The sequence below is a fragment of the Lampetra fluviatilis genome, chromosome 53, assembly GCF_964198595.1.
Source record: "Lampetra fluviatilis chromosome 53, kcLamFluv1.1, whole genome shotgun sequence".
Lineage (NCBI taxonomy): Eukaryota > Metazoa > Chordata > Hyperoartia > Petromyzontiformes > Petromyzontidae > Lampetra > Lampetra fluviatilis.
Window position 1 is genome coordinate 79,006 of NC_136327.1, and position 14,889 is coordinate 93,894.

At 46.1% G+C, this 14,889-nt stretch overlaps 1 protein-coding gene across 3 annotated transcripts in view; it reads left to right on the forward strand.

Annotated features, from left to right (window-relative positions):
- Positions 1 to 14,889, forward strand: part of LOC144949219 (atrial natriuretic peptide receptor 1-like) — a 92,452-nt gene that overhangs the window by 41,341 nt on the left and 36,222 nt on the right. For all 3 annotated transcript variants that reach the window (XR_013640257.1, XM_078879107.1, XM_078879106.1), the window contains exons 6-11: positions 1,771 to 1,879; positions 3,366 to 3,447; positions 5,823 to 5,943; positions 7,895 to 7,969; positions 10,482 to 10,559; positions 13,259 to 13,363. Coding sequence is in view for 2 of the 3 variants with exons in the window: in XM_078879107.1 (XP_078735233.1) it covers positions 1,771 to 1,879; positions 3,366 to 3,447; positions 5,823 to 5,943; positions 7,895 to 7,969; positions 10,482 to 10,559; positions 13,259 to 13,363 (570 nt within the window). In the remaining variant the exon portion in view is untranslated. The remainder of the gene's footprint in view (positions 1 to 1,770; positions 1,880 to 3,365; positions 3,448 to 5,822; positions 5,944 to 7,894; positions 7,970 to 10,481; positions 10,560 to 13,258; positions 13,364 to 14,889) is intronic.

Below are 14,889 nucleotides of genomic sequence, written 5' to 3' on the forward strand. Positions count from 1 at the left end.
GCTTTTTTCACTGCAGCAGGAATGAGTCTGCTTTTTTCACCAATTCCTCAATGGTTTGAATAATCACAAATGAAGAAGAATTATGAACTTACTGCTCTGGTAAATATTTGCTCGTTGTTTTGTTTGCCAGAATTTCATCGCCATCTCCTCCTTCTTCGCCTTTGAACCCCATCGTAGTTTGTGCACGATAAATAATGTGGTGGTCCACGCCTGTGGAGGCCGGGATTGGTGGATCACACACAGATTGTCGTGAAACTCTCTTCCTGCTGGCATCAAGGAGGAGCCATATCCTGGCTCGCCAAGAGAAGGCAATACAGCAAAGTGAACTAATCGCCATCTGTTTCCATCTGTACAGGGATGGAGCGTTGCTCTCTCGCACGAGTGGGGTTTCTCCGGGTGCTCCGGTTTACTCCCATGTGTATAATAAATGCTCATTGTTAATTTTTTGAAAACATCTTCAAATAAAAAACAAATATGTCAGGAGATTGATATCAAAACAAGGTGTTTTTCATCTTGGTGCCCTTACTTGGCCGTGAATTTGTATTACATTTAACAATGTCTGTATAAGCGCAATATTTACAAGCTGCCTCTGTTCATAATGTGAAACAGTTGGAGTTTCTTAGAAGCACATCGTTCTCAATCCAAGGGCAAGTCCCTGATTCTAGCTTCATTCTGCATCCCACAAGATCTATCCCCCCTCTCTTATCTTTCACAACATCGCAGATCAGTGCTCAGATCGGATGCCTTCTAACGGAATGTGCAGGACATTTAGAATTTAACGGATGATACAAAGACAAAGACCCCCCATGTAGCCTTCACAAACTTTTGGGGCAAGTGCTGTAGCCGCCATAGCACAGGAGGGGGTCAGTTGCCAGAACCACGCCCAGCCGCCTTCGTCTCCCTCATGACGATGATTACTACACATTGCTCCAGGTACTCAGTGGAAGCTGAGTCGACTTTGGGGAGGCCCAGGACCGGTTCAGATAATCGTCACTGGTGTTGGTGGCCATGAGCGGGAATCGAACTCGGTTGACTGGGTTCAATACATTCACATGCACACAAATAACCAGTAAAAAACATCAACCAAGCAAAAGAGGTCAAGTAAAAAAGACCCCATCGTCATCAGTCATGATCAATCCACTGCTAGATGAAGACCTGACTATCCCGTCACTGCAGTACCTTATGGTACCGCAATCCAACAATCCATATGTAGCTCCTGCAAGCGAGTTTATTTTATCGCTCCATCTCCACGGCGAACATCCACTTGGACGTGATCCCCTTCTCAAAAAACCCCACTCCTCGTGACCATCTAAGCGGGTGGCTCAGTAGCAGAGCGGGCAGCTCGCGGTCGAACCGTTGTCAGTTAAACTCCTGGTCGGAAAGTTGATTCAGCTCCTCATCCACTCTCTCTATGGTCGATACAATTAATCCCACCGCCCGCGATTGTCTGCTGACCAAGTGGCCCTTGAAAGAGCTTTGTCCAGTTCAACGGGCTTTGCTGTGGAAATAAACTTCTAACTTGGGGGGGGGGGGGGGGGGAGTCAACAGCGGCTGTTCTTTGGACGACTCACCCTTGCCATAGCACCGTGGAATTTCCATCACATCACCAGCTCAGGGGCTGTGAACGGGAAATTAGCACCATTATTGCCTCAGTGCTCATTTGAGCAGGAGCTCTCTTTGGGTTGTTTGGCTATTGTGTCTCATTGCTGCTGCTGATGCCTGCTGCTCCCTGCTGCTCCCTGCTGCTGCTGCTGTCTCGATCACGGGCAGATCGTCTACAACTACGATGGCAGCAGGCAGGAGATGGTGCCCATGCCTGGCGTCCTCATCCACTGGCCCGGGGGCTACGTCCCCTCCGACCTGCTGCCCGACAACAAAGGTGGCACCTTTCTCCCAGACTCTGTACTGCGAAGGGCTCAAGTCAGATAAGTAGACAATGAAGAATAATCCCCGCCCTCTCCATACCCCGTTGTAATGGAGTAATGGTGCAGGCCACTAAACCGTCACGATTATTTTGCTGCTATAAATTTCCACATGACAAGCCACTTCGTTGAGCTATCGTTTGTGGCCAGGTCGTGTCTGAAAAATAAGCCATTTGCTCAGTGGCTTTCCTTTGTAAGATAACAAAAATTGTTTAGTTTTATTTGTATATTTGAAAGTAATTGTTTTATCTTTCCTATACTTTTAACTCCTATCGTGTTTTGTATTGTTGTAAGGTTCTGACCTGTCCCTACTGGACAAAAAGAGCTTCATAGCTCATCGTATTCCTCCAGTGTCAATATTTGACTGATTATAATCAAACAGCACGGAAGAAATGTGCACACGAATCACTCGGCCTTTGTGCATTAAGCAGAAAACCATCAGTACTTCCTGGAGAACTGCATGGTAGTCCTCTAGATGATGGCCTATGAGCAGACATTGTGTTTTTCACGTTTTAATCCAAAAAGTGTGACCTGTTTGTTAGATGCCCGTTGTAATCTCGACAGTTTGGGAATTGGCGTCTGTGTCTAGGTGGCAATAATTGATTTGCACTGAGATCCTGGACCGGTTTTGTGTCGAACTTCATGACAGGACACTGGACAGTTTTCATCAGCCTAGTGTCGACTGAGAAATATGACGTCCAGGTTTGGTCTACAGTCGGAAGGGTGGTAGCCCTGACTATGCCAGCCATCAGATTGGGCGCCACGTTGGTGAGATGTTAACTACCTCACTTGGTATACAGGAGGTCGTGCGTTCGATCCCGACCCTGACGTCTGTATATTTGTAGTTTGCATGTTCTCCCCGTGGTCGCTTGGATTTTTCTCCAGGTCCTCCGGTTTTTCCCTCCACATTTAGAAACATGTGTTTCAGAGTATTTGGCTGCAATCAAATTTAAACATAATGAGTCACTTCGTTGGGCTATCAAAAGTGGCCAGGTGACTTCTGAAAAATAGTTATGAAGCTCAGTGGGCCTCACCTGGTCAACATTTTTAGTTTCTTTTTTTTTGTAACTCAGCTCTCCGTCGACAGCGTTCCTGAAGAGATGGACTTGCCCCCCCCACACACACCACTTTCACTAACCTGTAATGACCAGCATGGTGAAGTAAAGTCACACAGCCCCCCAGTGACTGACGTGGCTCGCGGGGGAGGCCTTCGCTCAGAAGTGGAGTCACAAAACTTTAACATTCTCCCAAGGACCGAAGTGTAGGGTTCGTTTACGAATCTTACTGCGCTGACACAAATTAATCCTATTGTGCCGCTAGTTTTGTGCCCTCCCGTAGTACGTCAACAATGAGAAGAATGCCCTCGCTTGGTGGGGATTGAGCCATTGGAGTCTTGTGTTTGTGTTGCGTTTTATTGAGGTGGCCCATCTCCCTCCCTTGCAGTCATAACCATGGTGCAGCAGCTGCTGATTGTGGTGAGCCTCCTGGTGCTGGTGGTGCTTGCGACATTCTTCTTGATTTACCGGTGAGTGCTGCCGATATTATAGCATCCTGGCAAGCCGAACAGGGTTGAGCTTGGTTATTTTAATTTATTATCAAAATATATAATTTTCTGAATCATCATCTTCTTCTTCTTACATTTGTTTGACCCCTTATGAGCAACTACAGGCGGTCTCTGGTTTAGAACAGTTTGACTTACGACAATCCACATTTACGACATTTATATAATTGCCACCATGGGTCGATTATCAACGCAGAAACTTGATTTACGACGCACCTTTCAACATGACTCCGAATGCATTTGAACAGTCGGTCTGGTTTCTGACATGACTTGGCATGGAGCTTTGTTATTCTAGAGTGTTTTTTTAGATGATTTATACCTATTGAGCCTTAAATCTTGACTTAAAGCTTTCGTGACTGCAGGATTTCATATTCTTTGGGTCTTTTGGTAATGTCACGTAGATAGAAAAATAATAATAAAAAACATTAAAATATCACGACGTTTCAATCGCAACACAAGCAATCGTCATCAGGTGAAAAAATATAGCGGGAGAGCTGCTAAGGCAGGATGTTATATAGGTTTGAGATGGGTGTAGCCCAAGGGTAGGTGGGTGTGGCTAGAGATGGAATTTGCATGTAAATGTAAGATCGGAGAGCGGATATACCTCCACGACTACGAACCTGTGAAGGTGGCCATTGTATTGTGAGAGATTAGCATGTCAATCTGTTCATGTAAGATTAGCATGTCAATGTGTAGTAGAGTTCACGACTCTTGGACGCCGGAGTTGGAGGCACACGGGTTTATTCACACAGCACGGTTGTGGCATACAACACTAGAGGGGGTATCGGCCCCCTCACCCGGCTAGCTGGGGATACACGCGCTAGCTACTCCTAGCCTGCCTCCTAGTCCTCCACTAACGGGCTAGGGGAGGCTATCTGGCCCGACACTGGTAAGTCGGGCCCAGTACCCTGAGTCCCAGACCAGCTCTGACAGGAGCACTGGCTCTGGATCTCGGGACCACGCCGCTGGCTCGGTCCTGTTCGGCCCTGATAAGGACGGCGAACCAGGGGAGTCCAGGGCTCTAGCTAAGACGTCTTCAGTCTTCACTGGTTAGCTTAACAGGAGCCCCGAGCCCTCCGATACATCATCTTTTATACCCAACCCCCCGCTGAGGGGTGGGGCCCCGGGGGATCATAACTCCGAATCAGCCCCCCCCCAGGGTGCCTGGCGCGGACGTCGTAGAGAGCACCTCCCCGTGCACTCACATAGCCCCGCCCACTGTGTTTGTTTGCCATAAGCTGCCATGCATAACGGGCTCTCTCTCTAACACCCCTACAAATGTAAGAAAACCACCGCAACGGTGGCTGTGTTAATGAGACATTTTGCCTGTTAATGTAAAGACATTTAACCTGGTAATGTAACTCAGAGAGTCGGAAATAACTACTAACATCAGCAGGAAGGATGGAAACATCACAGCCAGTTATGACTTAAACTGATTAATAACATCCTTCCAATGATTGCTCACTTTGTACCCATCTTCTCGGTTGAAATTGTGTCTGTGTTTATATATCTGGATGGCTTCATGAACAAATCTTTGTTGATAGCCAGTAGGTTTGCAGAGTACCTTCGTCTTGGAAAAATCTATTTTGTGTGTGCCCACAGCGTTAAAACAATGATCAGCCACGGTCGAGGTATTGGTCCTACCGTGTTTCAGATCTACCTTATGTTCACGAACAAGGTCCGAGACACGTCGCTTAGTTTCCCCAATGTAACTACTGCCGCAGACACAGCTTAGTTTGTAGACACCGGGGTATTGCATGTCAGGGATCACATCCTTCACAGATGGGATCAGATCACGAATTTTATGTACTGTGTTAAATCGAACCTGGATCTTGTGTTTGCTCATGATTTTGGAAATATTTTTGGTAACTCCTGCTATGTATCGCAAGGTGATGGTTTAGATTTGGTCCTCAGATGGTTCTTTCCCAACGGTTGGGGTGATAGCTTTACCGATTGTGTAGTTCAAGTATCCATTCATCTTGAGGGCTTGGTGTACGTGCTCCAGTTCACTGGCTAGGTGGTGATGGTCGGAAATACAACGAGCTCTATGGTGTCGAGTTTTGATGAGGGAATTCTTCTATTGAGCCTTGTTAAATATGGTCGATAAATGGGAAAACATCGGCAAGTGATGTCTCTACTGTTTCTTCGTCAATGGGAAAATGGGGTCCGATTTACATCTACCAAGTTTCCGGGAACGCATTGCCACGTCGTAAACAGCGGGAAACCGCCCGTCATTTTAGATTCAGTTGGAAGCGAAGCATCTGTCGAGACTCAATTCGTTTTCGAGAGCCTCTGCAGGAGTTGAATGTCAATTGTGCTTTGCGACGTCGCTTTGCCAGGAAGCTGAAGGTGGAGAAGGAGCTGGCGAGCATGCTGTGGCGGCTTCAGTGGGAGGACATCCACTTCAGCAAGCTCGAGAAGAGCAGGCGCACGGCCGGCAGTCGACTCACGCTCTCCATGGTGAGCACCACCGTCACTGCCACCATCACCGCCGCAACCGCCACCGCCATCGACGGGGGGTGGTGACGCGGCCCGACCTTAGCGCGTTCGCCGCTTTCTGCAGAGGTTTGCAGTTCCGATTCGGCAGGCTGCCCTGGTTAATACTGCGGTCGTGTGTATGAAGCGGGGAAACTACGCGCCATCAGCTTCGCTCTCAATGGAACGTTAAAGATTCCATGACGTTGTTTGAAGCGGGTAGGAGGCCATTGTGTGCGGTCCAAAATGTTGCACAAATTCACAAAAATGACTCGTGGGTGATAGCTGCAATCATCACCCTCCAATAGCCGACTCACGCCCGCTCGCAGGCCAGCCGCCAAGTCACCATGTGCCGCACAGGGGCAGCTGCCACTAGGGGTGCCCTTAGAACGTTTGAGATGAGATGTGCTTTTTAGTTTGCTGAGGCATTTTAAGCAATGCCATATAAATGCAAAAATTTACGATTATTATCGTCCTTTTTCCAAATATTTTAATGACAATTTTCCAACAAAGTGTTGAAAGTGTCCACACATCAGCCCTGTCCATCCATAATGGGAGGGCTCCTTAACACTTTCGGTAGCCAGGGGCTGAGCGATCTCTCCCTGCTACGCAGAACAAGTCCAACACGTCTCCCATCACAACCGAATTCCTCTCCGGGCCGTGTGATGTGTTGTCGTTTGTATTGATTGCTGTTGTGACTTGTTCACCCGCCCTCATGGTGATATTTACACACATGATAAGCCACTTCGTACATGATAAGCCACTTCGTTGAGCTTTCATTTGTGATGTGTTGTTGTTTGTATTGATTGCTGTTGTGACTTGTTCACCCGCCCTCATGGTGATATTTACACACATGATAAGCCACTTTGTACATGATAAGCCACTTCGTTGAGCTTTCATTTGTGATGTGTTGTTTTTTGTATTGACTGCTGTTGTAACTTGTTCACCCGCCCTCATGGTGATATTTACACACATGATAAGCCACTTCGTACATGATAAGCAACTTCGTTGAGCTTTCATTTGTCGCTTCTGAAAAACAAATCTAATAACTTAGTGGGCTTTACCTGATAAGATAAAAAAAATAGTTTAGTTTTAATTGTATATATTTTGTAAATTTGATTTGCTTACCTTTCCTATACTTTGCACTCTGATCGTGTTTTTTATTGTTTGTTGTTATGATTTGACCTGTCCCAACTGGACATCTGTGAAAAAGAGCTTAATAGCTCATCAAATTCCTGCTCCAGTCCAAATCAAGATTTAGATTCTGATCTGTGCATTGTTGCCTTGCTGACAGCACCACTGTCGGCTCGCAGATAGTGAGAGCCTTGAGCAACGCGCACCGAGGCTCTTCTCCTGCCCTGCACACTCTCATTCTGAAGGGCTCTCTGCGTCACGAATCAAGACAAAGCGTGCATCACCCCCCCTCCCCCCGCGTTGGTGAATGACCCGTGAAAGCAGATGTCACAGAACTACTTCCAAAATAACTTGAAGCGATTTTTTGTTGTCCTTCCTTCACACCTCTGATTAGCACGGTTGGCTACGTATGGCACGAAAGAAGTTCAACGTACATACATACTGGACATCTTTGCAAAAGAGCTTCATAGCGCATTGGATTCCTCCAATATAAATAAATAGTCTCACTGACAAATGAGCTCAGATGTCAGAATCAGAATTTTTTATTTAGACCAGAGGAATCCGTTGAGCTACGCAGCACTTTTTTGCTAATGTCCACTATTTATGTAGTTCACTCACGCTGAGGCCCCGCTTTCCTGGCTGCATGTCTCTCCGTTGTGGCAAAAAGTCGTCGCGTGCCAGATAGTGCTTTGTCGTTTTACATAACTTGGCTCTTGTCGTCGGTTATTGCCCCGATGTACTGACGTGTACGATGTGACCTCGTGCTTATGGTTTGTCTCCCTCTCTCTCTCTCCTCTCCCAGCATGGCTCCAGCTACAACTCCTTCATGACCCTGCAGGGAAAGAAACAATTCTTTGTACAGACAGCATATTACAAGGTGCCGGTCAAATGATTAACTTTTACGTATGGTACTGCGGTAGCGAGATGTTAACTCCCTCACCTGGTATACAGGAGGTCATGGGTTCGATCTCGACCCTGACACGTGCTGTATATTTGGAGTTGAGCTATTGTTTGTGAAATTGAGCCATATAGCTCAGTGGCCCTTACCTAGTAAAATAAAAATTGTTTAGATTTTTTGTTAAAATGGATTGTGCTGTTGATGTGAATATATAACTAAATAGATAACTAAATTATGACTGTAAAACACGAGTCTCCAAGTAAAGCATTTTGTTGGATCGGGAACAGCTGCAGAGTAGACCGGAAACAGCCTCTTGTCCTTGAAGTATAATTTTCTACAACAGAGATGTCACCTCTGATATGAAGGCCAGAGTAGAAAAGGTCAGAGGTCAGAGTAGCGTTTCAATAGCTGAACAACAGCTGGAAGTCAAATTCCGTCAGTAAATACCTTAAACTACGTTCCATGGCCACTGTGTGATCTCAAGAATCAATGTTTTCAGGAGGGTGCTGTGAGGTTTTCGCAGGAGGGGACGATGATTACTGCCTGTTTCCCAATTGAGAAATCATGGTTAAACATCGAAATAAAATATTTTTGTCAAGCAAAAAAAATGTATAGCTTCACGAACAGCCTGTGTCATTATAATAAAGTAAGACATTTGATTTACATCTCCCCCTTTTATGTCGTTTCACAAATGGGTCGTCACTTTATGAACACCACTACCTGATGAGCATTGCCTCAACCCACAGTCTCGTGGCTGACAGCATCGCCCGTCCTTTCTAGTATCCGTCGCCTTTCGGCCTTCACCTCCACCTAGATTCCAAGAACACAGGATGAGATGTTACTATCCTTTGTGCAAGCACTTCCACCTGTAAATCGCTTTGATTTACGTCGTTTCGATATTCGGCATCACACCTTTCAGAAATAAATTACCAACGCAACACGGGGTATTACTTTACTGTATAAAGATCCAACGGTCAAATGTTTATCAACAGATTAACTAAATGTTTAATGTATATCCTTGCCTGTTTCCATACTAGTGATTTTTACATTCACATCCATGTTGATGTTTCAGTTACTTAATTTTACTATGAATGGTTTTTAAAGGTTATTTGTCCAAGCCAATATTATTTCAGAAAATGTATTTCATATAATATTGACTTATATTAGCGCAAAGGTTTTGATTTATTGTGCAATGTTGTTTTTTCTCTGAATTCTATTTGGTTCGTTATTTTTTTGTACCTTTGGTCACCTGGATCACTCTTGCAAATGAGACCATCCTGCTCTCGAGTTCCCACATGGCTAAACGAAAGTAAAATGGAAACTTGAATATCAAGTTGAAGGGAAACATCCAACATCCACTAGGCACAGATGTCAAGATGGATCTATTTGCGCTATTACCACCGCACGGCCAATGATCTGGCTAAAAGTGTGTATCGTAAGACCCTCCACCACCTGACATAGTCAAGTACATACATTTGTCACTTATGCAAACGTTTAATGGGTACTACTATCATGGGTTAGTTGTTATCGTTCGGCTCACCCACCGGTGAGCTAAAGAGCCATTCTCACAGTTAGATTCTCCTTGATTAGCTACGTGACATTTTACTTGAAACGACGGCAAGCATCATTGGGAATTCCTGGACTTTTGGCTGTGGAAACTGACGTGTTAAGGCTTTCTACTGAAAACCGGGTGGCCAAGCAGTTCATGTTGGAGGGGGATGACCTAAAGGGGCACTTTCTTTCCCTAGCATCAGACACCAATGCCGTATGAGTACGTACATGTACGTCATCAGAACGGAACTAGAATTAAAATTAAAATAAAATACCTTTATCAGTATCGAGGCTCCCACAATGCCATGTGGGAGGCATGTGGCACAGTTTGGAGCCAGCTATGGTAGAGTGCAGTCGTGTCGCGACAGTTCTCTGCGGTGGGTACAGTAGAAAGTCTTTAAAAACAGCTGCGCCACGCCTCTCTACATACAATTAACGCCAACTGCTGGTGTGTTCAGCAGTGAACGAAACTTGCCCTGAAACTTGCAGTTGTCTCGGAACAGGATAGGGTTAATATTGACATGAAGCACCTTGCCCAGAATAAACGAAAGTGGGAACAACTCAGCCCGGCTCCTGCTCCTCTCGGATGGGGCCAGTGGACCTGTCATGTGGGGGGGTGGGGGGGGCACCGCAACAGTGATTCACCACTACGGGAAGTCAACTTGGGTGGGGGGCTCAATGGACACATGGTGGTGCAGCCCCCCCCAGCCATCCCCGAAGGCCCGGTGAGCCGTGACTCTGCCTCACGTGCCTCCTGACACAGCACAGGGCCACTAGGGTTGAGCAATGTTGTCCTGAATAGCGGCGTAGTGTAATTGACAAAGGGAAATAAATGATTACTATTATAATATATGGCTTACACAGACATACACACACACGGTTACATATATATTTTATGAAGTTTAAAATGACTATGTCTGTGTGTATGAATTGCTTACAGGGCAATATTGTGGCAATTAAGCGGGTGCCAAAGAAACGCATCGAGCTAACCCGCCAGGTCCTGTTTGAGATGAAGCACGTAAGTAACAGACGAAGGAATGGCGTGCGCACACACAGCTCAAAGCTACCCCCCCCCCGTATAGCCACAGTAGACTCTTGAGGCAAGTGCTGTTTGCGAGTAGCACCTATGAAGGCCAGCATGGCAGCACATGAGTAGGTGGGTGGCCAGCACCACTCACGGCCGTCTTTGTGTCCACACTCGGGTCGCCGGGTTCGAAGCAGCGTGCTAACCGTTGCGCCATGTCCAACACAAAGACAAAGATACCCCGTATAGCCTTAACATACTGTTGGGGCAACCTGCACCATTCCCAGCACAACAACAACTGCCATTCGCCACTAAATGTCTGTGACGTCACCACGGCGCTTGTGCCAGGCTATGTGCACTTTAAGGCCATGTGAAGTGTCGAATGCCCACTGACAGGAGGTCACAGGACAGACCCAGGTGCCATGGGTGGACTGACTGAGATGACCGGCAGATGCACCACCTGTGCCACCTACTGTGCCAACTTGCTGTGTTTAGCCACCTGGCGCTCCCAACAAAGACAAAGATCCCCCGTATAGCCTTAACAGACTGTAGGGGCAAGTGCTGTTAGCGAGCACCTATGAAGGCCGGTAATGTACACGAGGGGGTGGGTGGCCAGCACCACGCCCGACCGCCTTTGTCTCCCCAGTGGCGATGTTTACACACCACACCAGGTACTCATTTGCGGCAGAGTGGACATAGAGGAGGCCCAGGACCGGTTCAGATAATCATCACTGGTGTTGTTTTTAGTGTTTAGTTTGTTGTCCTTCACTCGCATCTCCGGTTAGTGCAGTTGACTACGGACGGTGTGAAAGAACACACGCACTTGCATAGTAAGAACGTGGGGGGGGGGGGGAAGGGACGAAGGGTGGGAATCCCAAAGTTGAGCGGTGCCAGTGAAGGAGCAGAAAGAAGCAACGTGTTGCAAGCAGAGGGCCCAGGGATTTCAGAGCGAGCCGACGTTCACACGCCATTGGGAAACGTCCTGGGGAGTTAACGTCTGGCACAAACCGTGCTTACACACTTGGCAAGTGGCCAGGAATAATTATTTATTTAACAAAACTATATATTCTTGGTTCTTTCGGTAAAGTCACGTAAAAGGGAAATAATAAAATAATAAAAATAAACATAATACAATTATTCTCACGACGTTTCGGCCACAATGCAAACAGCCGTCCTCAAGGACACAATACAACACACAATATTCATTCGGAGCTCTCGTGACTGCAGGAATTACTTTTTGGTTCTTTCGGTAAAGTCACGAAGAAAGAACATACATTAAATAATAGAATACAACGTTTCGATTGCAACACAAGCAATCATCATCAGGTACGAATGAATGAGGAAAAAAACTAGTAAACTTAGAAATATAATGCAACACAACACAGATAACAGTCAACACCCTACCTGGTTGATTAGGTTCTTCCAAAGAGTGCTAAATTTGAGAGCGAGACAAAACACAGACACGGAGACACACAGACAGACACACAAGCAGAGAGAGATAACACAGAGACACACAGAGAGAGACACACAAATAGGCACACAGAGAAACAACGCCTCTGTGTCGAGGTCTTAAATAGACAGAGAGGGAGGCACAGAGAGAGGGGGGGGGGTAAAGAAATGAGCATGTCAATGAGAGATTTGGAGCTTTCGTGACTGCAGGAAATACTAGAGAGACAACATAGAGACACAGAGAAAACAAACTTAGTAAAACAAACTTAGTAAAATTTGGGAAAGTAATGCAATGCACAAAATGTTATCCCACGTCCAACCACATATCTGGGTATGAGTGAATTCAAAGTGCACAGACCATCGCTAATTTTGGGTAGATATAGGTTAGCCATATGTCCACGAAATCGCACAAACAGAACTCGCAGGAGGTACAGATGAGTGTCCTGATGAAACGCATCGAGTCAGCCCCACATCATGAATTTGAATAAACAGATCGAAGTGACCCATTGAGACTTCAAAAATTGGTATTTAGTTTATATTTACCAGAGAGTAGATTGAATGCTATGTTATCATTGTAAGGACTGTATTTAATGGAAAGTTTCTAGATGCACCACTTTTAGGGTGTCCTATGGATAGACTCGTCTCCGCCAGAGAGATGTAGAATTTCCATCACTGGCTCAGGGCCACTCATCTGAGCAAGAACTCACTGTGAATATTAGTAACAACAATTCATAAATAGCGCTGTTGTGGGGAATATAAATTGCAACGTAAATAAGCAGACCATGTCTCCTCCATAGATTCGGCTCTCTACATAAAAAATAAAATTATTTCTGGCACAACGCACTTGCCGACATTGCCTTGTGGGAGGCAAATAATGTCAGCAGCGTTCATTCAAATAAACACAACTCTTGGCTGATTTCGCCATATGTTGAACTTCTTTCACACCGTGCATAGCCAACCGTGATAATCGGAGGTGTGGGGGAAGGACAACAAACTAAACACGAAAAGTAGTTTTCAATCATTAGCAGAGTCACGCTGGTTTGAATAAATGCTGGCGAATTGACGGTCTAAAAGGCAAGGACCCTCGATTCACGTCATGGGTTCTAGTTCGACGCAACATTATGCAGTGATGACACATAACCGAAAATACATTTTCGTGCTGAGTATTCGTCGTATCGTTCGGCTGTTGACATTTTGGCCTGGGAGGTTACTTCATTTGTGGAAACTGCCCCTTGTCTGTGCAGATGAGGGACGTGCAAAACGACCACCTGACCAGGTTCGTGGGAGCCTGCATCGACCCACCCAACATCTGCATCGTCACCGAGTACTGTCCCCGAGGCAGCCTGAAGGTCAGTCGTGTCAAGCTGTGAGCATCCGTGCCGGAAAGAGGCCTCACCCTCTCCCTCCACTTCGCTCCCTCCCTCCGATATAAACAGCTATGAATCAAGTGGCTGCTTTCGATGCTACATGCTTCAGGGTAAAACTCTGGAGTCTAATTTGCTGCAATGCTGAATGCTTTGTTTTTTGTCCGATGTCGCGTAGCTCCATTATATGTGTCTATTAAAATGTGTGTGTAATTTTGCTTGAAAATTTTGTGCGGGGATCGGCACTGCGCTGCATATACAGAAAACCATGTTCGATTAAATGAGTACATAGCGGTGTGTAAACTTCAGCACTGGGGAGACAAAGGTGGCCTGGCATCATCCTGGCCACCCCACCTCATCTTGCATCTTTCCCTCATGTCCTGTGGAGTTTACATAGGGAATATTTGTCTTGTGTGTGTACTCTATATAAATATATGGATACTTGTATTTAATTGTTTTCCTCTGTAATACATTTTATTGATTAACATGGGCTCTGAAAAAAAGAGCTCCGTTAGTGTGTGGTCTTAAGAAAATGTGACTCATGTTCTATTTTGGCTGCTTGAATAACGCAATTGCTACGTCGCCCGTTTAAGCAGTGAAAACAAACTAAAATGGGCCACCTGCATTGAATGATAAAATAAGTGCCACTAAGTATTCTCTCCAGGTGCCATGAGCGATTACATTGTTGACAAAATCTTAGACATACCTGATTGTTTTGCTTTATGTTTACATTTTTATTTTGGCTTTTTTAGGAACGAAACAAACTAAAGCCGGCACGATTCAGACGTTGCATGCAGCATATGGCCCGGCACGATTTAAAATAGTTAATGACTTACGTCGTCGGTGTTAGCATCCTTCGAACGGCGGGCACATTTGTTCACGACTTGACACGCTCCATTTTTCCGGAGGTCTCAAATGATGGGCTGCTTCTGGTTTGGAAGTAATTGCATAAGTCGTAACAGTACACTGGATCGTCGCATAATGATGGGATGAAATTGCACAGCCTGCATCAGTATATAATTTGTCCACGATGGGAGCTCTTAACAATATAATTGCTTCCTCATGGTGGTGGTGGTGGCTTAACGCAGACTGGCTTGGATTTGGCAGTAAATATGATCATAATTAATAAAGCATTGTGCATGAATCCCCATTATATATATGTAATAAACGACTGGACCACGATGTCTGGCTCAGTGTCCTTTATTATTCGGTTCGTGCTGTACACCCACACGGCTGTCTTTACTCTGTAGCTTCTCCACGGTGCTGACTCCAATGTCGGCCCGATCCCCAACAGCAGCTCCGCTGCTGTTTCTCTCACACAGCCCCCCTTGGCTGTACTCTCTGCTGCTCTTCTCCCTCCGCAGCTCTCACAGCTTCTTGCTCTCTCTCTCTCCCTCCGCAGCTCCTCCTGGCAGCCACACCGCTGCCTCTATCAAGCAGCCCCCTCTCTCTCTCTCTCCGCAGCTCCTCCTGGCAGCCACACCGCTGCCTCTAACTCGCAGCCCTCCTGG